Consider the following 27,107-nt stretch of genomic DNA (forward strand, 5'->3'; position numbering starts at 1 on the left):
TGCACTTACCCTATGTACAGACCCAGTCAGCATTTTTTGAAAATTTTAATCAAATTCGAGTCTTTTTTGATCCGACTGCACGATTAAAAAGCTAGAATATGAGCTCATTTTTTGATCATAAATGACTCCTTTGTCGGTAGGAAAACATAACCTCAGGCGACTCTTCTAAACAAATCACAAATGAGTCTTTTTCGAGTCGTATTTCAATCATTTATTGGTGTTTTGTTGATTAATTTCGGACCCTTTTTCGAGTCTTTTTAGAGTCATGTTTATAATCATTTATGAGTCTTTAGGGAGTCATTTATGAGTCTTTTTGTTAGACCAAATAAATTAAAAAATTTTTCTTTTTATTCTTCTTTGTTTCTTTCCTTTGTTTTATAGTCTTTTCTGCTTTGTTATGTCTTTTAATTATCATTTATGTTGCTTGGTGGTTAGTACACTGCTTCTTCATTTCACTTGGCAAAACCTGTTGTGTTGTGTTTGTCTGTACCTTTAATATTATACGTTACATTTATATCAAAATTTTGTAGAAAGTGTATATGAGAATTTTATTTTTTTATTTATAAATACATAATTACAACCAAATAAAAATAAAACAAAACAATCAGTTTTTAATCACCTAACTGTTCAAAATATGATCAGAGTATACATAATTATAATCACTTTTCAAACACCTGTATGACCCTTTTTTGATTAAGCATTTTTCAATCTTCCAGATGATCAAAATGTGACAATAAATAACAAAAAATTGTCACATTTTAAACACCTCAATGATTTATTTGTGATTGCTACACATTTGTTGTTGTATTTTAAATTGAACTCTTTTTAATCATTACAGGGAGTCACTTTCGAGTCCCTTTCTGATCACACAAGCGACTTAATCAATTTTTGATCACCAAAAGGACTCTAAAAAGACTCCTCAATGTGATTTTTGAATGCTATCTGGGGACTTTCAGACAGATATTTGACTTTTGTTTCTAGATTTGTATGCGAATTTGAAACAATGGGCAAAAAATGTAACTTCAATGAAAGATAATAGAAAATTTGTTATGCTTTGTATGTATACTAATCGTTGAAACGTTTACTTTTCATTCATTTTTTGCAGTTTTTTTAAGCCCTACATTTTCAAATACAAGTAAGAATACAGCTGATTGTCACTTCACCCATCTGAGGGGGAAACTCTTCATCCCAATCAACAACATCATCGTCCAACAAGACCACAACATGACATTCACGATCGCCCCGTTGTGCTGCTGTTACCATCACCGGCAGCTGAAACAAAATTAAGTAAGCATTTTAGAATTGTTAAAGAATTGTTGAGAACTTTATTTGGAAGATTTTTGCAAAAGGTTACTTGGTTCAACTCCCAATAGTTTAGACGATACTGACCAGAACTTCTGCAATTATGTAAAATTTTCTATATTTTATAGATTTTGATGCCCTAGATGGAGTTTTTCTTATGTGGTTTTTTCAAAAGATAAGTTCTACTATTTTAGAACTAAAGGCAGCAAGACCAAATTCCTATTCGTTTCTGAGATAAAGGCCCTATAAATGCAAAAAACTGTAGTTTTAGTAGTCCGGTTTGATTGAGGCCATAAAATCCGAATTGGATCTGACAGGACAAAACCCTACTAGGGTTTTTGTAGTCTAAATATCTACTTTCAAAAATGCATACTAGAAGTTGCATTTTCAGTGTTGCATAGTGTAAGTATACAAACATTTTAAAAGTAAAAAAATAAAAGACGTCTATCTATATTGTACCTTTCAAATAAAAGGATTCCTTTGCTAAATAAATTCGAAAAGCATTTAGTGCTAAGGCGACCATCAGACCATCTGCTTTTTCACATGTATCTTGTCACTTTGGGTATACTAATACTACAGAACAGCTGATGTCATACATCTGAAAAAGCAGATGGTCTGATGCAATAGATCTACGCTCGCTTGTGCATATGCAGAAAATATTTTATATATACTACGTTTAATTGCGTGAACCAAATCTATCAGTCCAAAATAGTTTTCTAGCTATAGAATATGTGCTTCTTATTTCAGCATCTGATCTTGATTTTATCGACAATAAATCTGTAGGAATAGGAATTGACAAATTATTAATAAGATTTAGTTTTAAGTAATAAATGAACGCTTCTATAGTATTATGGGTGGTTAATTTCCGAAATGGAATATCTCCATGTGTATCCCATAAGTAAATAAAAGCTAACAATGTTTTACGTAATAAAAGATCATCGTTCTTACATTTAAAATTTCGTAAAAATTCAATAAACGTCTGAACAATGATTTTTTTCTCATCTAAGGTATCGTTTTCTTCATTAGATAATAATTGAATAAATGGTGTCATACCATTGAAGAATTCTATTGTTCTGGAATTTGTAGAGTCAGGAAATTTATTTACAAATTCTTCATTAAACATGTCTGCATAAAGATCTATGTTCCATCTTTGAAATGAATAACCTCTCGTCAACTTTGTAATAGGATGAGGATAAACTTTTTTTTATAAGATCTGAAGGAATCGAAACCTTTACTTTATGATATTCAATATTTTCACTTACTAAGTTTCTACCCATAGCTACAATCATATGCATTATATCAAAGGCAAAAGCAACTTTATACCCTGCCAAAAATTCTGTATGCGTGGAATCACTGTGTATGTAATCTGCCAATATTTTTATGTGGGAGCTATGTGCATCAGCTATGCATAAGGCTATTTTAACGCCAATATTATTAGCGACAATATGGAGTCTTTCTAAACATTCTCCAATTTGTCTCCCTTCATATTTTGGGGGCATAATTTTTACACCTAAAAGAATTTCCCAGTCAGAGTGAAGGCCGTGTAAACAAAAGAGATATGCAGTGTTGTAATTACTATCGTTTTCATTTACATACATACCATCAAATGTCATTGCACACAGCCTTTCTCTTTCTGGAATGTCATTAAAATATTTTTTTAAGCTTTCCATAGTTTCTTCATCGAAACCTAAAGGGCTTTGTGGGTATCTTTGTTCTATAATGGACGCTGACGGTAATTTGGAACCTATACTTATCAATCGCTCATAAGCAGCTCTGGAAGTTAACAATTGGGCAGTTATAACATCCATCTGCTTCTTTGAGTAAGGTTCTTTCAATACACCGTGAAGAATAAGTGAAAATATTTCATAGTCTGTTAGATCGTCTTCATCTATATCATGAGACGTATCAACTTCATACTGTACATTTTGAACATCTTCATCTATATCATGAGACGTATCAACTTCATACTGTACATTTTGAACATCTTCATCTATATCATGAGACGTATCAACTTCATACTGTACAGTTTCAACATCATCTTCCATATCATGAGACGTATCAACTTCAAACTGTACAGTTTCAACATCATCTTCCATATCATGAGACGTATCAACTTCAAACTGTACAGTTTCAACATCATCTTCCATATCATGAGACGTATCAACGTCACACTGTACAGTTTCAACATTAGCATTTTTCTCATTAGAAGTATCCACAGCAGGAAGTTGAATTTCGATGTTATCTTCTACATTTTCTGCAGTTAGCATGCCCACATATTAGAGAAATATAAATGTTCTTGAGATTGCTGAAGATCAGCACTGTTAGTGTCTTCATTACCACTACGATTTTCACTTAAATTTAAGTGAATAGTAGGTGCACTATTATTGTCTTGCCGTTGATGTCGTGGGGGTAAGTGCAGTGTTGGTTGCACTTGTAGATAAATTTTTTTCCACATTTAGCATATTCCTCAAAATGCTTACTACATATATCTATTAGGGCCTCTTTATTTAAACCGTAGTCATCTACTAATAAGTCTTTCCAGTCTTGCCTAACAACATGAAAAATATAATCTATTTTGGGCTGCTTATAGTAAGGGTTTTGTTTTAAGAGTCTTTTAAGCTCTCTTATACCTATTTCTCTGCTACTACAATTAGGAATACAACATTTTCTTAGTGGAGGCATCTGAAATATTATTTTAAGTAAAAACAATAGAGAAATTAATCACAATGAAAAAGAACTGTTGAAATGTTATTAAGAAAATTTAAAATTGTTTAATCAGTCTAATACTTCAAAATACAACAGCCAAAAATGAAATAAAAGAACAAATAAACAACAAACTTGAAGATATCGATGCAAACGATGCAGATAATATATGGAACAAGGTGAAGGATGCGATATGTAAAGTAACAAAAAGCTACATAGGAACCCACACAAGAAGAACCCAAGAGGAATGGATGACCAACGAGATTATGGAACTAAGAGAGGAACGAAGAAAATATAAAAATGTTAATTACGAACGCTATTGGGAGATCAATAAAGAGATTCGCACAGCAACCAGAGCTGCCAAAAATTCCCTGCTCAATCAAAAATGTCAAGAGATCGAACATTTGCAACATATACATGACGATTTTAATTTACATAAAAAGTTAAAAGAAGCCGCTGGGATATATAGGAGAACATCGCCAACACTACTGATGGATAATAACAATCAACCAATTTTTGAGACAGTACATATAAAGAATACATGGAAAAACTATATTGAACAACTATTTACCGACGATAGACGCTCAATATACCAACACAACGGAAATGCTAATCTATCTGGAAACCCAATCACTAAATCAGAAGTGGAATATGCCATTCTATCATTGAAAGATAAGAGATCAACTGGACCTGACGAAATTCCATCTGAAATTTTAAAACTTATAGATGGAAACAATGTGTTATTGATTGTCCGCCTGTTTAACTATATATATATGACACAGGTCAATACCCAAACGATTTATTTTTTTTCCTGTCATAATTAATTTATTTCGATAAATGATCTCATTTGTTAGAGATGGGACATATTTTATCGTTGTTCGGAGAGCATTTCTACTTGAACAACGTAGAAAAATCGTCGTTCGTTCTCAGAATTTTGTATGGGGAATCAAGTAGTTTATTCGTATTTGAGGGTCGAACAACGAATAGAGAACGAACGACGTACCGTGGAAACGGGCTATAAAAGTTTTTCTTCAAATTGAAATAATTTTCTCCGATTGCTTGATTTTAATTGCTGTAGAAAAGCTTGCGTGTGAACAGATTGTATCAAAAATTATCGTTTTTATCTCTCCATCGATAGTCCATCGATATTCCTCTAAATAAATTATAGTATATAAGTAACGAGATCGATTCAACAGTTCGTATTTTGAAAATTTTAATCACTTGACTGCATAGTGGCTGAAATACTGACATACATACATATGCATTAGATGCATTTTTAACCTCAAACATGATTAAGTTTTACACAACCACATTTTGTGGATATTTTTAAAATTCTTATTTTTCTTATTGCAATAAACCACATGTAAATAATGAACAATACCATCAATTCATTTCAATTTGTATAGCAGTGAAGATCATTCGATCAACTAAAATAATAACGTTAAAAAAATATCCGTTTGACATCAGTCAATTATCCACCTTAATGTCAAAATGGCTTGCCTTGGTATCTGTGAGAATGATTTTGAAAAACGGCAGAGACTAGAAAATGAAAAAGTGAACAAAAAGCTAAAAGAGTACCAACAAGAAGAAGAAAACCAAATCAAGTTATTACTCCTGGGTATTGGTGCATCGGGCAAGTCGACATTCATACGACAAATGCAGATCATGTATTATAAAGGATTTCGCCGTGAAGAGAGGGAAAAATATGTTGAAATAATATTCCACAACATACTCACATCGCTCAAGACACTGGTTGAGGCAATGGACTCCCTAGATATTCCATATGAAAACGTTAGCAATGCAAATAATTCTAAACTCATTAAAAACGTCGAAAACGAGGATTTTCTTCGATACCCCGATATGTATGTAGCATCAGTGAAGGAGTTGTGGAATGACAGTGGAGTTCAGCAGTGCTTTAGGCGACGCAATGAATACCAGATAACCGATTCTATCAAATATTATATGCAACATATCGATCGACTTGGAGAACAAGGCTATTTGCCCACTGATGATGACATTTTGCACGTTCGAGCGCCCACATTGGGTCTCGTGGAATACATTTTCAAAGAAAAGAAAGCTGAATTTCGTATCATAGATGTTGGTGGGCAGCGCAGTCAGCGTATGAAATGGTTAAAGGCATTTGACGGAGTAAAAGTGGTTTTATTTGTGGTCGCTATATCCGAATATGATCAGGTTCTCGAAGAATCGCTGGACGATAATCGTTTGATCGAAGCTAAGCGTGTTTTTGGAAAAATATCCAATTCTGATTTTTTCAAGGATTCGTCCCTTATTGTGTTTTTCAATAAAATCGACTTGCTAGAGGAGAAAATAATGTATTCCGATCTGGCTAATACATTTCCCGAATTCACTGGAGAAAGACAAAACGTTAAAGCAGCAAAAGAGTTCATATGTAATATGTTTTTGAAACAAACGGCAAAAAGGAATATGTACCATCACTATACTTGTGCAACTGATACTGGAAATTTCCAAGTTGTGTTTCAAGTTGTTCGCGAGAGGATACTTCGAGATTATTTAAAGAACGCCCATATAGTGTAATCTTAATGGTGAAAAGTTTTTAAAGCAAAAACCTATAATGTACTAAATATTTCTTAAATACATAACCACAATTATTCACCTTTTGTAAGGTTTTATTTCATATAGTCACGTTATTGTTGTAAGTCATGAGTATTTAAAAATATATATTGCAGTATTAGTGTTGAAATAATGTGGTTTACCAGAAATCGTGAAATACATTGCACATACAATGTATCTAGAAGATATTTTCTCTTCAAAAAAAAAAAAAAGGTAAAAAATTAAGTATATAGTTATTAGTTGGAGCAATAATGTATATAACAGGGAATATTTAACAATAACTTGCAAAAAACAAATGTGGCGAATGCCAATGTCACATTTTCTCCACTAATAAATTCGTTGTTTTAAAATATTAAAACAATAACAATGGGATAAAGCAAGACCAATTAAATGAAAAACCAAAAAACAAAATTGCAATAGCAATCCCAATAAAAACGCCACCAATGCCTGCGGGCTTAATGCAAAGTGGCCAATTTTACGAAAAACATGGCCAAAACTCTAAAAATGAATGGAAATGGAAACCTAACCTTGGTCCCTTCTCCTATAAAATGTGATCGTATCAGATCAAAATATTCTACAAATTTGTTCGCTATTAATTTTTACTATAGATCATAGAATTCGCCAAAACTATATGTCTTACCTAAACTCCAGAAATATGCAAAATTAAAAACACATTTTAGGGTTAAGGTCGTACTTCATGTGAGCTTTGGCAAAATTGTCATACAAAACATCATTATAGAAGAATGGCGTCAAAGACAAAAATGTTCTCCACTAAATTACACTATAAGTCACCAATGAAATGGAATCTCTTTTCGTAATAAATACCAAGGAAATATCGGTACCAATTTTGCCAAAAAATCAATAAACTAAAATAGGAGTGCAAGCTTCTATCATTTCTAAGGTTTGGAAATATTGGAGTTAAGATTACTTGGAATCCTTGCTTACTTACTTAGCTGGCCCATTACAGAACGTTTGTTCTATAGGCCGAACTAAGAAGAGATCTCCATTCCTCTCTATTTGTTGCTTCGCACTCTGGAATACCGCGCCTTTTCATCTCATCATCCACTTGTTTGCGCCATCTATTCCTTGGCCTGCCAATTCTGCGTGCACCGCCAAGCGGTCCGTATTTATACGCCTTTTTAGCGGGTTCATCATCGCTCATTCTTATGATATGGCCTAGACAACGCAATCGCTGCATCTCGATATGTTTAACAATATTGATGTCGTTGTATAGCAGATACAGCTCGTGGTTCATGCGACGTCGATATTCACCGTCAGAGCAGATTGGTCCGTAGATCTTTCGAAGAATTTTTCTCTCAAATACACCAAGCACTGCCATGTCTGCTTGCGCAAGTACCCAGGCTTCGGAGCCATACATCAGCACGGGTAGTATCAGTGTTTTGTAGAGCGTTATTTTTGTTTGACGAGATGTGGCTTTGTTTTTAAACTGCTTACTTAAACCAAAGTAGCATCTGTTGGCCAATACAATTCTTCTTTTTATTTCACAACTGATGTCGTTTGTTGTGTTTACGGAGGTGCCGAGGTAGACGAAGTCTTTTACTACCTCAATATTATAGGAACCAACTTCCACAGTCGGTCCGAGCTCAATGGACGCATTGCGCGTCGACACCATCAACTTGGTCTTCTCACCGTTTACCGCCAGACCCACTTTAGCAGATTCTCCTTCGAGCGTTATTTTTGTTTGACGAGATGTGGCTTTGTTTTTAAACTGCTTACTTAAACCAAAGTAGCATCTGTTGGCCAATACAATTCTTCTTTTTATTTCACAACTGATGTCGTTTGTTGTGTTTACGGAGGTGCCGAGGTAGACGAAGTCTTTTACTACCTCAATATTATAGGAACCAACTTCCACAGTCGGTCCGAGCTCAATGGACGCATTGCGCGTCGACACCATCAACTTGGTCTTCTCACCGTTTACCGCCAGACCCACTTTAGCAGATTCTCCTTCGACCTTCATAAAGGTATCAGTTACTTCTTTTACTGATCGGCCTATGATGTCTATATCATCAGCATAAGCAAGTAACATGTGACTATTGGTGTAGATTGTGCCACTTCTTTTGACGTTTGCCTCTCGTATAACCTTTTCTAGCAGGATGTTGAAGAGGTCACACGAAAGGATGTCTCCTTGTCTGAAACCTCTTTTGGTACCAAACTCTTCGGAGAGGTTCTTTCCTATTTTAACTGAGGACCTCGTGTCAGTTAAAGTCATTTTACAAAGCCGGATGAGCTTTGCGGGGATACCAAATTCAGACATGGCTTGGAATACCTTTGAACGCAGCGGGCTGTCGAAGGCTGCTTTATAATCGACAAAAATGTGGTAAGTGTCGATCTGCATCTCTTGGGTCTTCTCCAGGATTTGACGCAGGGTAAATATCTGGTCAATGGTGGACTTGCCAGGTCTAAAGCCGCATTGGTATGGTCCAATTATCTCGTTGACCATAGGCTTTAGTCGTTCGCACAATATCCCTGACACGATCTTGTAGGCAATAGGGAGTAGACTTATGCCCCTATAGTTAGAACATACAGTCTTATCTCCCTTCTTGAGGACGGGGCACAGGATACTCAGGTTCCAATCGTCGGGTACTCGTTCTTCCTGCCAGATGGTGCTAACTAGCTGATGAATACACCTTATCAGCGTGTCGCCTCCGGTTTTGAACAGCTCGGCTGGTAAGCCATTGGCCCCTGCTGCCTTATTATTCTTCAGCCGATTTATTGCTGTCTTTACCTCATCTTAGCTGGGCGGTATACATTCAATACCATATTCAGGGATTGGGACTGTGGTATCTTCGTCGCCTTCGCTGCTATTGGATACCAACAGATTTGAAAAATGTTATTTCCATATCCTGAGTACACTATCTGTATCAGTTACCAAATTACCTTGCTGGTCTCTACAGGAAGATGTGCCTGTACCAAAGCCATCAGTTTGATGCTTGACTCTTTGGTAGAATTTTCGGACTTCATTCTGGCTCCTGTACATCTCGATTTTTTCACACTCCCGCTTTTCCATCTCTCTCTTTTTCCTGCGGAAAAGACGTTTCTCTCTCTCCTTTTCTCCCTGTGGCTCTCTCGTGCGCTACGCGTTGCTACGGATTGTAAAGTAGCCTTATATGCCGCATTTTTCCCTTCGGTGGCAGCACGACACTCCTCATCATACCATGGATTCCTTGGTGGAGGTCTCTGGTATCCAAGTATGGATTTTGCGGCTGTTTGCATGGAGTGGGCAATGCTTTGCCATTGCGCTGATATGTTATCGGGATGAGGAGTGCTTTGATTAAGCAATTGGGCTAGTTGAGTGGAATATGCTGTGGCTATCTGTTGTGATTGCAGCTTACCGATGTCTAACTTTCGTGTTGTGTCTGTTCGTACTTTGTTTGCTACGTTTAAGCGGGTGCGTATCTTTGCTGCAACAAGGTAGTGTCCGAATCAATGTTTGCGCCTCGGAACGATCGTACATCCAACACGCTCGATGAATGTCTTCCATCTATCACTTGGAATCCTTGCACATAAGCTATATGGTGTGTTTGGCAACTTTACTAACAAGAATGCGAGGAATATTTTTCTTCAAAAAATTAACCCTCGTGCAGGTCATAAAAGAGGCATTTTTGGTCCACAAATTTTTAAAATTTCCTATAAAATGCGATCATATCAGAATAAAATATTCTAGGAGATTGTTCGCCATAAAATTTTAGTATAGGTCCTAGAATACGTTAAAACTCTAAATTATACCCAAACGCCAGGAAGTGACAATATACTATATTGACATTCTGAATCAAAGAAAATCTGTACATATCTGCAAGACACAATATCATTTAAAAACGAAAAGTGATTTCGATGGAAATTGGTAAAAAACTCACAACTATTTTCATCATTTATTGTGAAAATTGACTTTGAAAATAATCAACAAATACGGACATCAATTTTTACAAACCGCGCACTTCATTGGCGACACTGATCATTTTATATTCATTTACATACATACCTCTCCTAACAATTACAAAAAAATATTTAAAAACCGTTGTTTATTTTGGATAGTATATTTTAATAAACAACTAAAATAATGAGAAAAAAAATTCCAAATAGGTTCACTTTGACCTGCTTTTATATCCACTTACTAAAGAACAAACTTATATAGTTCATTTTTTCATTCATTGTCAAATAATCGTGCAACAAATGCCGAAAAATCAGTTCTACCATTTTTTACCCGAAGAAATTTGTGTGGTAGCTTGTGGTAGAAGAGAAAGGTATATTCGCACTCTCCTCTCTCACTCTTTTAAAAATTGCTTTCAGTTTTACCACTTTTTGTGGTTAAGCGACGCTTTGCAGGTTAAAAATGGTAACAAATGTTAAAAATGGTATCCTCAGGTAAGTAAAGGAACACAACTATACTGACCCCGTCAATGAGTTTGTAAATAAATGCAGTTTAGTAAACCGGTATCGTCAACATTGAATTTTTTCAATAATTTCAGTTTTTTTAACAATTTTTTTAGTCTCAGTTTTCCCGGAATCCTGTGTCTTTTAAAACAGTCAGTGGCAAAATCCGCTACCGAGCATGGGAAATTTGTGTGTTTTTAGTCCGTGTTTAGACACACGGGAAAGTAAATTCAGTTTTTAGGCAATAGGGGGTAGGAAAGAGTATTGAGGAGCTCTTTCCTCTCCGCTCTCTCCCAAAAACTCAATTTACTTTCCCGAGAAATTTGCGTGTCTAAACACAGACTTACAATTATGCGTACAGACAAAGGCAAATGTTCTATATTTTTAAAGTAGCGATGCAACAAGAAAATCGGACTCATCCCCTCTTAAATATTTCGAATTGTTTTTTGTTGCCATTTCTGATTTATAAACGTAATTGTATTCCAAAATATGAAAAACTGCTTGTTTAATGCAGGTATTTGCTTGCAAATTTTTAGTGGCTTTTAAACTACCAGTCGAATTAAAAGGGTAAAAGAAAGGTTCCGTTATTCTGTATTTCAATCCTTTCAACATTAACCTTTTGCTTCAGATTGGGTAAGCATATGGCGTACATACATTTACGTATGTACAATGGGAAATTTATAGATCCAACGGATGCTGTAGATCGCTTGTAGCAACAAAGCCTAAGAACTGGGAAAGGTAAAAAAATATACGGAAAGTAAGTAGTGAAGTGAAATCACGAGCTTGTGCTTCTCAACCAGTGTTGCCGTTTTGGGCATTTCGGCCCAAATTTGGGCCGAATAAAAAATAATTTTTAATTTTGGGCCGATGAGCGGCCCAAATCCATTTTGGCCGTTTTCATGCTAATAATTTTAAACACTATTTTATAAAATATCAAATATTAGGGCTATTACTAGAGCAATTTAGTGGCATTAAAAATATAATTTTCACATTAAAACTTAATGTCAAGAAGGTCCTCCTAGCAGTTTAATGGTCACTTTTAATTTTTATTTACCCGGGTTTTGAAATATATTTTTCATGATACTTAAGTATTTGGTAAAGATTCATGCATTGTGTTCATAAATAAAAAAGTTCATAATAATTTGGTGGCAACGGAATCATGCCAAGCTAGAGGTTTTTTTTTCTATTTTTGGCATATATTTTACCTATAATTAACAACCTTAAGAATGAATTTCAAGCAGATAGTTCAGCTTTATCCTATTTATATCCGAGTGTCAACTCAAATTGTCTTTTTTATAAAAAATAAATAAAAAATAAAAAAGAGCTTCAATATATTGACATTGACTACAAAAATAAATCGTACTAGCTCGAAACTTAATTAATATTTGTAGGCACAAAAGCAGACAATTACATTTATGCACTCTTACTTAACAGATAATGAAAAGTTTGAAATAAAATTTGCTGTTTTGGAGTTTTATATTAAATTACTAGATCAAAATAATAAGAGAATAGACTATAAAAGTGACCCAAATACCCCCCTTTATTATAACTCTTCTTTTGTTATAGTTTGGATTTTGCGTACAGAATTTGAAAGTAATGATTAAAATTGAAGGCGGACCTTCTTTGTATTAAGGTTGAATGTGAAAATTACACTTTTCATGCATCCAAATTGGTTTTTTTGCGTTTTCAAATCCATCCAATAGTAAAGGAAAGGATGTAATAATATCCTTAAACTACTAAATACAATAACTCCATATAAGGTAACATCAAACGGAATTTTGCCTTTTATGAACCAGGTATTACATTTTCCCAGACTTCTAGAATGTGACCCCGATTTAATAGTGACAGATAGGAATTTGCTAAGACTCGGTGAAACTATACTTTCTTTCATCTCAAAGAGCACATCTTATAATACCTTTGGAATTTTGTTGTTGAAAAATAGTGCATATTTTTGAGGTAAATGGCTATCTGCCATCTTTTTGTAAAAGCGTTTTGCGGTGCCAACGATAGCTCGAAAACAGATGATTAATAAGCTCACATGAAAAAAAATATAATAAGGTCATATGAAGATCGGTCTATTCGATTTAGAGCTATCGTTGGCACCGACTTCAAAAACGCCGTTTCGAGAAACACGCATTTAAAATTTATATGCTACATTGAAATCACAATAAATTGTTGCCTTCCAATCATTAATCTCAGACAATTTTTTGCGACATACTACCTTTACCCTGCGTTTACACATGACAGGACAGTTGAGTACATGTATTGATTGTCAAAAACCCAAAACTTGCCTCTGTGATGTAGGCGTCCAGACAACTGAAAAAACAGTTGTAAAAAATGAATGAAAATCGTCGATTTCTTTTTGTTTTCCGTTCACATATTTTCTTCTTGTTCATGTTCTTTTGTTTTCAACACATTTCAATTATTATCTTACTTATTTTTACAAAAATGACAAAAATTTGTCTTCCCTACTGTCTGTGAAAAAATGATGGACAGCTAGGAGACAGCCGACAAATGTATGTATGTGTTAGTAAATCAGGGTTGGTTTTGCAGACTGTCTGTCTTGTGTAAACGCCTAGTTGCGTAAAAATAGACAATATTTTTTTTTTCGATTTTTCTAAAAGTAATAAAAGGTATCTATGAGAAATATATAGTTTTGTTTTAATTTTTAATGTTGGGCCGTTTTAGGTCGTTTTGGGCCGTTTTTAGGAAAATTTTGGGCCGAAAAAAAATTTTCGAACGGCAACACTGTTCTCAACCATAAACAAGATAAGCACTCGCCGATTCACCATACAAATGCTCTCTTCTTGTTCATGATTGTTCTCAACACTCCTTAAGAATTGGTCTGTTCCTTTACTTTTGATAATGGTAAAACCGGCAAAAGTAGCAAAAGTTGTAATCTGCTTCTATATGAATTGTATGGTGTCTGAAGTAAAGGCACGCTTTTAGAGTAAAAAGTTGTAAAACTTGAAGATTCTTGAACGTAAAGGAACAGAGCTAATATTATGCTTGAGAAAACGTAACGGATGATGCGCAGGTGCTCTAATGATAAGAGGGCAGGTGTTACATACAGGATGTGAAAAAATCAAAACACATAATGTGCAAATATGTGTATTTGGCCTTATGATGTGTAGTTTTATTAAGTATTAACTTAACTTAGGTGGGTAGGTATTTAGTTTTGGCCTTATGTGTTATATTAAGTATTAACTTAAATATTCCAAATGGGACTCCTGATAAAATTGTGGATATGAATGCTGATGTATACCACTTGCAATATCCCGTTTATAGGTGTGGATTTAAACTTTAAATACCATTGGGTATACATCAAATGAAAACATATCAGAAATCCTGACGAGGGCTCACTCAATTCTTGTATTACGGAAAAGACATAAAGATAATTAAGGCCGCGCACATGCGGTCCGTTGCGCGTCGCGTTGCAACAACCACATGAAAACTTTAAGAACAAACTTGGCATCACTTACACATTTTTCATGTGGTTGTTGTTTTCAACGCCTAACGCGTCACACAACGGACCGTATGTATTAGGCCCTTTAGATGGGACATTTATATTTAATAGTACGTTTACATATAACCGGATTTAATAAACCCACTGGGTTTCATGTGTCAATTCCTTTGCTTATACGTCAAATAAATCCTCATAAAGACGCTTAACCCGGCAAAAAGCTATAATATATACAGCATATAACATGATGTTAGGCAATCATAGGACTGTAATGTTATGATTTCTGTAACAATTTTGTACAAATTGTTGCAAAATTTAGTGTAACCAGACAGACCTACTTGAAATTTGCCTTTCATATGGTCTGTTACAGTACTGCAAGAATCAACTCAAGACCTACAGAAGGTCGGCCATTCAGAGTACTGTTAACAACATTTGAGTCATAATAGATTGTTCATTATTGTGATTTAATTTCCTTTGTATTTTATGTCACAATAATAGTTGTGTCTTTTTACTTTTTCAGTAATAATTATTCTGTAACTTCTTTTCAGAGAGTAAGAAAGATTTTACTCTTTGATACGAAAATGGAGAAAAAAGTAAAAAGACAGCATTTAGTAAACTTTAGCAAGATAACAGTTGATAAACAAAACAAAAATATTGGCGCCAATGCATGAAAGAAAAACTAACTCCACAGCAATGAAAAAGTTCTTCAATTTTAACCAAAATAAATAAAACAATAATTAATATATTAATAAAATAATCAATAAATATAGCTGAATCGTAATATTTATAGTATTTTTCCACAAACATAAAATAAACGTTGCGCAGCTGACCATTAGCAGATGATTGAAAAACAGCTGATCGAACTTGCTAAATGTTGCTGGGAAAAATTCTTTCAGTAACTTTTAGCAATTTCTCAGCAAACAACTGCCAAAATTGTTCTCTCACTTCGCTCTCTTTTACTGAACTTTTGTGTAAAAAGACAGCATTTAGTAACATTTCGTAATAATTATTACAAATTATCACGTAAAAAGACACAGCTAATGTATTTGACAGCAAACTAAATAGTCAGGGCTAACTAGTTTGGGCTGAGTGCCCGACTGTATAGACTGCGAATCTACTAATTTTTACAAATTTACAAAGGAAAAATTGTTATCGTAGTAAAAATTTGTAAATTCTTGCAGACATATTGCGATTATAATTTACCAGCAACCTGCATTGTTTCTGTTAGCCCCGGTCCACACTATAGCTATTTCAATGAAATAATGTCATGAAATTATGAGTTCTTAGATCAAGTTCCACACTAAAGTAATTTTATGATTTTCGTGTAGCGGGGAAGTCGATCTAAGAACGCCTAATTTCGTGAAACTAATTTATTGAAATCACTCTTGTGTGGACCGAGACTTGAGGGTAATGTATAGACATTAGGTCTGTTCGATAACCTTGCAAGTAAAAAGTACTTGCAAGTTCTCTCAGTTCTCTTTTAAGTGGGGTACACACGATCAGTTTTTACTGACAGCTTTGCTCAAAAAATCGGTTGCTGATAGTGTGGCCGCTCATTTTTGTCAGTCATCAGGCAAACGCAAAATATTTTTTTGTGGCTGCTGGACAGTTTGACATTTATCGATATTTCCGAAAAATCGACAGTCAAAACTGATCGTTTGTACCCCGCTTTACTGAACAATTTTGTTATCGAACATTATTTTGTGAAAGTTTGTACAAATTTTTGGGTTATCGAACAGGCCTATTGTTTCATAAACATTTTTTGTATCATGCATTTGGTGTGTCTTTTTAAAGGCCGGTGGCATTATGGCCCCGGCACATACGGTGGTTTTTTAAATCCGGTTAAGTGCAAACGGGGTATTACTTAATAAATGTTGCTGAAACCTTTTTTCGGCAATTTTTCCTTTATACAACTGTCAAAATTTGCAACATTAGTAATAATTATTACATGGTACAAATACACAGGTAGCCGCATCGGCAATTGTTGGCAACATAAGATGTCAAAATTTGACATCAAATCAATGCAATTGACACATTATGTTACCATCAGCTGGCATGATAATGCTACCTGTATTATTGTACCATGAATTATTAGAAATTATCACATAAAAAGACACAGCTATTATGTCTAGTCTTAAGGGGTGTTTACACTAGCCATCAGTGTCATATGACCTGAATTTTTCCATCGTTACAGTCGCTTATGTGTGCAATATTGGGGATTTTCCTTACGCCATTTACTTTTTGCGTCCTCACCAGCAAAAATACAGTGAAATTACGTCTCCACATTGTCTGTGTGGGCAGATATGGCTATGTTCCTTTACGTGCAAGGATCTTCAAGTTTTACTACTTTTTACTCTAAAAGCATTCCTTTACTTCAGACACTATACAATTCATACGGGAGCAGTTTACTACTTTTGCCAGTTTAACCAAATGTCATATGACACGAAATAAAAACGTTCCATATCCACCCACGCAGGCAATGTGGCGAAGTAATTTCACTGCATTTTTGCTGGTGGGAACGCATAAAGTTAATAGGTCTGTACGATAACTTTCCTAGCAATAATTACTCAGCAAGTTCCTGCAACTTCTCTCAGTGAATTTTACTCTCTCAAACAAGAAAAATTTTAGAAAGTTATTGAACATTTTTTAAGAACTTGCAAAAAAGTCAGGTGTTTCCGAAAATGTATGAAAATTGTTTTTTCAAATGGAACAAAAACAAATTTTAAAATTGCATGTTACAATAAACTTATCCACAACACTTTAGAATTTAATAAAATTGAAATTGTGAAATTTTCTTGGTCAAAAATGTTTACATTTCAATTTGTTTACAGTGAACAGCTGATTTAAAGTCAGCTGGCAAAAATTACAAATTTTTATGGGACACTTTTTCCCAGCAAAAATTTGCAAGTTTTCAGTCACAGAACTGGCAAAAACTGTCTCTCGCTTTGTACAAATTTGTACAAATTTTTGGGTTAAAGGCATTTTACACTTGCACTTAAAACAGGTGTTTTGGGAATTTACGTCATTTATTTGACAAATATTGTATGGAATTGACAACTTAAATTATGCATGTTTTATAAAACATGTTAAGTGTAAAATGCGTTTTATTGTACAGACCTAATGGCGTAAGGAAAATCCCCAATATTGCACACATTAGCGACTGTAAAACAATGGAAAATTTCAGTACATATGACATTGATAGATAGTGTAAACTATCTCTTAATTACTTTAGGTCTTTGCAAGGCGAATTTAAGAAGGTTATATAAAAGGCAAATTCAGGGGCCTAATTACGACATTCGATTTGATCGAGTATTTGCTCGTGAATGAAAAAATCGAACTATGAAAACCTATGCGTTCTTCAAACAAAGATGTCAATATTATAAGATAGGAAAAGTCAATTGTTAAAAATTAACTGTAGAGGGAGTTAACCTCTGTTGCTACGACATCATAGCAACATTCTGTTAAACGAAAACTGTTACTCATTGGAATATTGACAAGAAAAACATTAAAACTCAAATTTTACGGCGTTGACTTTCGTTTTTTTATTAAATAAAAAATAAGAAATAGTGAAGAAATAAATTTCAGCCACAAAACACGACGTTAATGTTTTCTGCCGCGAGAAATGGGAATCAAAAACGATTGGCATTGCTGTTATCAATTCCAGTGAGTTGTGTAGCCATCCAAAGACATAAAGTAATAAAGACCTGACAAAATGCATGCAACAAAAAAATGTTTACGATACTTTGTATAGAAACATTACCCTTAACAGGTTGCAGTTAATTCAAAATCGCAACCAAGGAGGAACATTTCATGTAATGGTATCAGAAACGACATGTATGAATTCGAGGATCTATTCAAGAATAATTCTATGTCAATTGGATCGGTCAATTCGGTTAAATACGTAAAAATGTATAAAAGAAAAAAATGTTATATCACCATATCGTGATATAACATTATGTTAAATTCAAAAGCCATTCACTGAAGAATGATAGCAAAAGAAATGTCTTATCTTGTTGTATTTATGTCTTTGAGCCATCCAAAGACATAAATACAACAAGATAAGACATTTTTTTGCTATCATTCTTCAGTGAATGGCTTTTGAATTTAACATAATGTTATATCACGATATGGTGATATAACATTTTTTTCTTTTATACATTTTTACGTATTTAACCGAATTTACCGATCCAATTGACATAGAAATATTCTTGAATAGATCCTTGAATTCATAAATTTCGTTTCTGATACTATTACATGAAATGTTCCTCTTTGGTTGCGATTTTGAATTAACTGCAATCTGTTAAGGGTAATGTTTCTACACAAAGTTTCGTAAACATTTTTTTGTTGCATGCATTTTGTCAGGTCTTTATTACTTTATGTCTTTGAGCCATCTGTAACCAAAATGTGGAACTATTAGCATATGTTTTTGGAAAATGCATTTGTTCGGGTCTTTATTGCTATACGTCTTTGCTTCAAACCAAAGACATAGAACTGTAAAGACTGGAAAAGATGCATAATGCACAAATGTTTATGAAACAAAGTATATAAACATTTTACTAACAACAGGGGCATGTTAATGATAAAAACCCCATTAAAGAGCAATTCGGCTTAAACAAACTGCAGGAAAGCAAAATGTTGGACTCAGGATTGTATACCATAGCAGTTTCCAGTTCATTGAGTATGAACTTAGCGGTTAAAATCGCCTGAAATGGCTAACTACTTATTGACAAATGTTAACAATTGAGTTTTCCAATCTTAATGTATTTACATCTGTGCTTCAAAGAACATTAAAAAGGTAGATGGTAAAAAATGCGTTTATTTTAAAATATAAAATAAAAAACAAAATTATGAATGAAAAAATGTAAATATTTGTTGAAATCGTTGGGTGTTTTGGTTAACAGTTTTTGAATGTAGTTGCAATAGAAAATGTACGAAATTACTTTTCACATTTTACTTTACTTACATTACTTTTTGACATTGTTTGAAACCGACTGCTAATGTATCTACCTATCTAAGGGTACGGTTGGTCGCGCGAATAGGTTTTCATAGTGCGAATTTTTCATTCACGAGCAAATACTCGATCGAATCGAATGTCGTAATTAGGCCCCAGGCCTTAAGCTGAGAACATATCTTAAGGGGAGTACACACTAACAGTCAAACACCATCCATTTTTATGGCAAGCTTTCCCGTATATTCATCCGATCTATCCTTAAAGGTGGCATACTATACATATATCAAAACATCTGCATATTTCCGCCCAAACATCTGAAGTCCATACATATGTATGTATATTGAAATCTCTTTGAATTATTGGTCTCTTCTCTTTGGTTTCAATAAGAAAGTAAGCCGATCTTATAGCTATTATTTTGGAGCAGATCTACCATTCTGCTACCACTCTCATGCTCCACCAGAAGTAGCAACAATGCAGTTTTTGCTCGTTACCTTATTATTACTACTACTATCTTTGCCATTCATTTCCAGTTTTTTCTAAAGTCTTCAGTTCAAATTGAGACTTAAAAGACAACGGACGTCTGCGGTTGAATGTCGTCGCCGTCGTGGAGACTTTTTAATTTTCGTAATCGAGTTTGTGTGTGTGAATTTTTCGTTGGATGCATTCCCCAAACAAAGAGCGAGCATGGATCAACATACATAAATATAGATAAAAAACGCGTTTTCATGCTACTGCCCGTAGATTGTTAGCGTGTCGTGTTTCCCATTTTAAAATTCCAAATTCATTGAGAACTTGAAACATTTTGTGCTTTGTAATGAAGCGTTTCATTAGGGCTTTAGTACACGGTACACAGTGCAATTTCAATCAGTGTTATTGAATGTGACGATCAAACGCGTTGTATGATCTGTGGTTTCAAGTGTGTGTGTACAAACATAAGTACGTACCTTTGTAATGATTTATCCATTGCTTGTCTGTCACATCTGACCAAGGAAAATTGTGTTACCACTTGAGATGGGAGGAAGTATACTACGGCATATCGAAATTATACAACAACAAAAAATGCATACATATGTATGCCAGTCAGTGTCTCAATATTTAAACCGGTTGCGAGATTTGTCGGTCGGTCATTAATCGCTTCTCATCCATTCAGTGTGAAATAACAAACAAAAATAATTAAATTATTTGTATAAAAAAAATTTGCATTAGCCCGGATATTTTAGTATAATAAAGCAATGACCGATGTAATAATAAACAATAGAATTTATACATATATAAAAATATATACATATATACGGATGAAAACGTTACATAGAATAAATTTATTTTAAAATTCAAATTCAACGATGATCAATGAACCCGTAATGTGCAACATTTGAGTAACGAAAAAATAAATAATTGCTAACATATAACCAAATTTAGTAAATCGAGTGGATTAAAATTGTCAAATCCGTTGCGTATACGTCAAATAAATACTTATAAGGGATTGTTGTAGGTCATTTAGATACGAGTTCTTTATCCGAATTTATGTCGTTATCAGGTTTTATTTGCTAAATCGTGCCATAACCAACCAGATTTACCACATTGACTGGATTTTTTTCTAATTCGGCACAAATACTCCAATGCAAAACTATTGGTCTGTTCCAGAACTGCAAGAATCTACTAATATTTACTATTTTTCCGATAACATAAAGGAAACTATGTAATGGTAGTAATAAATAGTAGCTTCTTGCAGGTTCTGGAACAGAGCATATGTCTGTTCCATAGTCTAAAATTTTTTAGTACGATAACAATTTTGTATGAGACTTCTACACGGTATTTTTTTTTACATGTTATGTATAGCAACCAGCGTACGTAAAAATACTTTAAATAACATTTCCAATCGTTTTGTTTCGTATTTTCCATAGGAACAATACAAAACGAAACATAACCCACGTTGGCCGAGCTCGCTGTTTAGTTTTGTTTACGTTCGTGAGAGCGAACAAAACGAAAAGCGAAAAGTACTCAACTCCACAAGAGCAGATAGAAAACGGAATGGTACTAAACACATGTGAATAAATCAGAAACGTTTGGTTGCTTTTATTTATATTATATATCTAATATATAAAAGGCAATGTGTGTATGTTAGTATGTTTGTTTGTTTGTATGTTTGTATGTTTGTATGTTCCGAATAGACTCAAAAACGGCTGAATAGATTTTCTTGAAAATTTCAGATAATGTACTGGGAACACCGGTGGTGAAAATAGGCTATATATTTTTTTGAATGGTCGTCGCGGAAGTGAAATATCGCGGTCATCCCAAATTATTCAAAAATGTATTATTTCAGATAATATACCTAATTTTAGTAAGCGTGACTACAAAACCGATATAACACTGGCTTCAATATGTGGGATAACGCGGTCAACGCCATAGTTTGGAATACAGTAAAATCCCGATAACATGAGATGTCACGATATGCAATTCCGAAAAATCGATTGGGAAATCTTATAAAATTTTGTATGTGAAGTGTTTAGGTCTGAGAATAGGTCGTAATCTATTTATTTAACCCGTTAAGTGTAGTGACCGGTGGTCCTCCCTACGATGTTTTTAAGAAAATCAGAAATCTTTGATATTTTTGAACGTATCGTTTACAGATTGTTTTCCCTGAATGATCGCGGTCATCACAATATTTTCAAAAATGTATTCTTTCAATTATTATACATAACTTTAGTAAGCGTGACACAAAAATGTTGTGAACACTAGCTTGAACAAGTGGGATAGCGCGGTTGTGAGCTATTTTAATATGGCTAAGTGTAGGGACCGAAGGTTCTCCTTATTTTTTTTTTTTAAAGTCCATGATATTTTTGTACAGATTGTTTGCTATACTACTGTAATTACCGTCTTGACCCTGAATGGTTTTCGCGGAAGTGAAATATCGCGTTCATCACAAAATGTTCAAACATTTATTATTTCAGATAATATACATAATTTTGCGTGCCTAAAAAATGCTATAAACGCTGAACACTAAACAATAAGTGGGATAGCGCGATCAACTCCACATTTTGGAATACAGTAAAATCCCGATAACTTGAGATGTCACTATCCAGAGGTTAAATCCACCAAAAATAGCGAAAATATGGCGCCACCCTTCTATGGGAGCTACATCAAAACGAGGACGTATACTGAAAATTCTCTGCAAGACTGCTTACGACCCCCAAAAGTGACTATATCTCCAAACTATCGAAAATCGGGAGGTACTGCTTTATGGGAGCTATATCAAAACGTGAACCTATAACTGTTGCATACCGAGAGCAAATAAAAAGGCGTGTCTTTCGGTCGATACGAATATTTATGCTCTCCTCTCTAATTACATTAAAACCAAATTTTAGCCATTTCGGTGTGATAATGATGTTAAATCCTCAAAAATAGCGAAAATCAGCCGCTACCGTTCTATGGGAGCTACATCAAAACGTGGACCTATACTGACAATTCTCTGCAGTAATAATTACGACCCCAACCGAGACCAACAATCCAATATATAGCAATATTAATTGACAAAGTGCTTTAAACTGTCAATTTATGGTGAAGGATATAATAAAAGAGATTTTATATCTTAAATTTGGGGGATACCATTACATGGAATTTATGTCAAAACATTGATTTATATTATGAAGTTTCAAGAGGGATGCCTAATTATGGCTGTATCAATGCTGGATAGATAACTAAAGTTTACACGGAGAACCCAAACAACGGGCCAGCAACGCGGACCGGGTCAGCTAGTTATTTATATTTGGTTGCTATTAGCAACTGTCACTGTTTTTCGCTTTTTATATTGCGAACAAACGAAACACCTGCTTTTGTTTTGTTGTAAAAAATGCATATGTATACCCATATCACCTTGATGCATAAACATTTTTGTATGGTTCACACCATGTGTTTTTGCTGGAGAATTTCCTTCTAGGAAGAACTTGCAAGTATGTTCTTGCTAGAGGAAATTTCTACAGCAAAAACTTCCAAGTTCTCAATGAAAAACAGAGAGATAACAGAGACAAAGTGAGTTAACAGACAACTTTCTGTAACAATTTGTACTCAATAGGCCTGTTCGATAACTTCGTATTTGCAAGTTGTTGCAACTACTTGCAAGTACTTCTCATTTCACTTTTACTGAACAAGTTTGTTATCTAATGCCAAGTTTACACTTGCGCTCCAAAATCCACTGGATTTCACGAAATCCTGAAATACACCCCGGTGTTTACACTTATTTTTTGTTGATTTCAAACATATCACAATGATCAAGGTAGATGCATATGCGCAGCTGATCGAACATGAATTTTCAAAACAAGTTGTTGTAAATTGAATTAATCATCAAAAATATACGACAATATAGAACTTTACAACTTTATTTCGAAAATTATCGTAAAACTATCTATATATCGTATTAATTGTGTATAGCACTAACAAATGAAAAAGTAAAAGAAAAATGATTTTATCGTTGAGACTTCGTTATAATAAATTTTGATAGATAAAAGTTGTGCTCCGAACCTGCACAATATTAGTACTTGCAGTAGTTTTCCCGTTTAGTGTTAAAAATGCGTTCCCGTACTCCGAAATCTAGCAAGACTTGCACTTCTCTTTAAACCAAAACAGCGCCGAATAACAAACACCCTCTTCTCCTGTTTTCTGCCATACAATTTTGGCCTAGTAGAAAATAACAGCAAGCATGTTCATTAGCATCTAATATGATAGCTGATACGTTGTTTTTAACATTTATGCTGGAGTTTTTGCAATTTCCGTTCCCGTATTTTTTAAGAAATTTGTATGGGGAAGCAATTTTTGACAATTCGCTCTTTTTTCTAACATTACCATTAAAAAAGTATGGGAACAAAATGAAAAATAGCATTGTAACAAAGTAATTTAATATTTTTTTCACATTGTTTACAAATTCTGATACTAAAATTTTTTGTTGCAGCAATTGACCATCTACCTTGTTTATTGTGATACGTGAAAAGTGTTGCAACTTTTGGTACTTTTTTTAGGCAAAAACAGTGTTGTATATCATGTGTACTGTGATTTCGATGTTGATTTCGCTGAAATCACGAAATGAGATGATTTCATTTTTGTATGCGAAATCATGATAAATTTTGCTTGATTCCGCGCGAAATCACGAAACGCCTTCGAAATCGCGAAACGACGCCAAATGTAAACTAAGCATAACAGCATTTTGTAAAAGTTTGTACAAATTTGTACAAACTTTTGAGTTATCGTACAGACCTATTGTTGCAAACTTTTGAGTAACCAGACAGAGCTATTATGTTTTTTATACGTTTTGTACGCATTTAACCGATTCTAACGATCTTCTTGAATATATCCTTGAATTCATACATTTCGATTCTGATAATATATGGCCTGTTCCCGTACTTTATAAAGTGGTAGAAGTCGTAAAAGTTGTAAAAGTCGATTTTCATATAAATTTTGTGTACGGGAACGCAAAATGTGTAAAAGTGGTAAAAATTTTAAAAACTTTTTAGTTCTGGAACGGAGCTTTAACTTGAAATTTTACTTCTTGGTTGCGATTTTAAATTACCAACAACCTGCATAGTTTCTGCAAAGACATATGGTCTGTTCCAGTACTGCAAGAATCAGCCAATAACTACAACAAAAACAAGTAAAAAAGTATCAGTCGGCTTTGCCGACAGAGATGTACCCTCAGCCTGTGCAAATTGAAACACTTTTTTTCACAAAAAAACGTATGTATTTAGGGGGTTTCAAAATTTTGGTCGTATGAACCGACAAAAATGTTGATTAGGATTAAAGTTCAAAAATTTTGAGAAAAAGGTACTTAAAGGAATGTACCGGCATAGACCATGGGGGTGCCATAGGGGGTTTTTACACCCTTCGGGCTGTTTTCTCAAGAAGTATGGTCTTGCCCCTTGGGTGCCACCGTGGTGCAATGGTATGCACACCCGCCTTGCACGCTGAAGGTCGTGGGTTCGATTCCCCGGCCAGTCAACATCAAAATTTTCAACGGTGGCAAGATACCCCTTAGTAATGTTGGCGACATTTCCTGAGTATTTCAGCCATGTAACACTTCTCTACAAAGTGGTGTCTTAAGACACGCCGTTCGGACTCGGCGATAAACAGTAGGTCCCATATCATTGAGCTAATATGAATCGGGGTGCACTCATTGATATGAGAGAAGTCTCCCTTGTCCCGTATGGGATGTTTGTGGAACAATTATTATGGTCTTGCCCCTGAAACAACTTTTATTATCGTAATTGAGGCAGCGAATGTGAGTTGCTTCAACAATAATCAAAGTGATTTAATAGCAGGTCTTAAAGTGAACTTATCCAAAATTTTGTGTGGGAGGTACGGGATGGAGTGGACAAATATAGTCCATATTCGAACCTGATCTATATCTAGTAGATATTATGAGAATGTGTAAAGTATGGACCAAATCGGTCACTCCCATCAAGAGTTATCGTGCGCACAATTTTTCCGAATATTTTTGAACTTTTGTGGGGTAGGTACCTGAAGGAGTGGACCGATATGGCTTATCTACGAACTTAAAGTAAGTTTGGAGACAATATTACGAAGGCCAAATTTTGGCCGGAATCGGCATTTCCGTTCGAGAATTATCTTGCGCTTCCACCCATAAACATTGTGTCATAGGCTATTTTTTCAGGAAGTATGGACTTGCCCCTGAGGAAACTTGTTCCTTCGTATAGGGGACAGTGAATACAAGATGTTACAACAAAAACCAAGGCGATTCGAGAGCAGGTCCTAAACTGAACTTTTCTGAAATTTTGTGTGGGTGGTACTCGAAGAAATTTACCGATTGAGTTCATATTGGAACCTCATCTAAGTCTGGTAGATATTTCATAATGTGCAAAGTATGGACCAAACCGGTTACTCCCTTCAAGAGTTATCGTACGCACAAATTTTCCGAACATTTTCGAACTTTTGTGGGGGAGGTACCGGAAGGAGTGGACCGATATAATTCATCTTTGAACTTGAACTAAGTTTGGACAAAATATTACGAAAGCCAAATTTTAGACCGAATCGGCAGATCCGTTCGAGAATTATCTTGCGCTCCAACCACTACACACGGTGTCATAGGGTTTTTATGTAACTTTCAGGCTATTTTCTCAGGAAGTATGGACTTGCCCCTAATGAAACTTACAGCGTCGTATAGAGGACAGCGAATACAACTTGCGTAAACAAAAATCAAAGCGATTCGAGACCAGGTCCTAAACTGAACTTTTCCGAAATTTTGTTTGGGAGGTACCCGAAGGAGTGGACCGATTGAGTCCATATTGGAACCTCATCTAAGTTTGGTAGAAATTACACGATGTGCAAAGTATGGGCCAAATCGGTTATTCCCTACAAGAGTTATCGTGCGCACAAGTTTTGCGACAATTTTTGAACATTTGTGGGGGAGGTACCTGAAGGAGTGGACCTATATGGCCCATCTTCGAACATAAATCGAATCTGGACAAAATATTTCGATACCCAAAATTTGAACCGAATCGATTGATCCGTTCGAGAGTTATCGTGCGCACCAGCCTGCCAGACAGACAGACAGACGGACATTGCTAGATCTACTCAAAATTGTCTGAAACGGATATCGTACAAACATACTTATGGTCTAAAACCATTATTTCGATGAGGCACATTTTTGATCGTATCAAAGTGTAAATACCCTCTTTAGCCTAAAGGCTGAGGGTATAA

General features: G+C 34.7%; 2 protein-coding genes across 12 annotated transcripts in view; one reads left to right on the top strand and one right to left on the bottom strand.

The window, feature by feature from the left end:
- Positions 1 to 585: 585 nt before the first annotated feature.
- Positions 586 to 27,107, bottom strand: part of LOC141388625 (uncharacterized) — a 30,292-nt gene continuing 3,770 nt past the window's right edge. Inside the window, exons 1-2 of one of the 2 annotated variants that reach the window (XR_012408905.1) lie at positions 20,348 to 20,381; positions 586 to 1,272 (exon numbers count right to left, since the gene is read on the bottom strand). Coding sequence is in view for 1 of the 2 variants with exons in the window: in XM_073958652.1 (XP_073814753.1) it covers positions 1,126 to 1,272 (147 nt within the window). In the remaining variant the exon portion in view is untranslated. Of the gene's footprint in view, positions 1,273 to 20,347; positions 20,382 to 27,107 lie in introns of those variants that run through there. The other variant, XM_073958652.1, reaches the window with a different exon arrangement.
- Positions 19,934 to 27,107, top strand: part of LOC141388622 (uncharacterized) — a 70,673-nt gene continuing 63,499 nt past the window's right edge. The window contains exon 1 of one of the 10 annotated variants that reach the window (XM_073958638.1): positions 19,934 to 20,339. The gene's annotated coding sequence lies outside the window, so the exon portion shown is untranslated. Of the gene's footprint in view, positions 21,438 to 27,107 lie in introns of all 10 variants that reach the window. The other 9 variants (XM_073958640.1, XM_073958641.1, XM_073958639.1 and 6 more) reach the window with 9 other exon arrangements.

This window comes from Musca autumnalis, unplaced genomic scaffold (genome assembly GCF_047663935.1).
Source record: "Musca autumnalis isolate F117 unplaced genomic scaffold, ASM4766393v1 scaffold_1, whole genome shotgun sequence".
Classification (NCBI taxonomy): Eukaryota; Metazoa; Arthropoda; class Insecta; order Diptera; family Muscidae; genus Musca; species Musca autumnalis.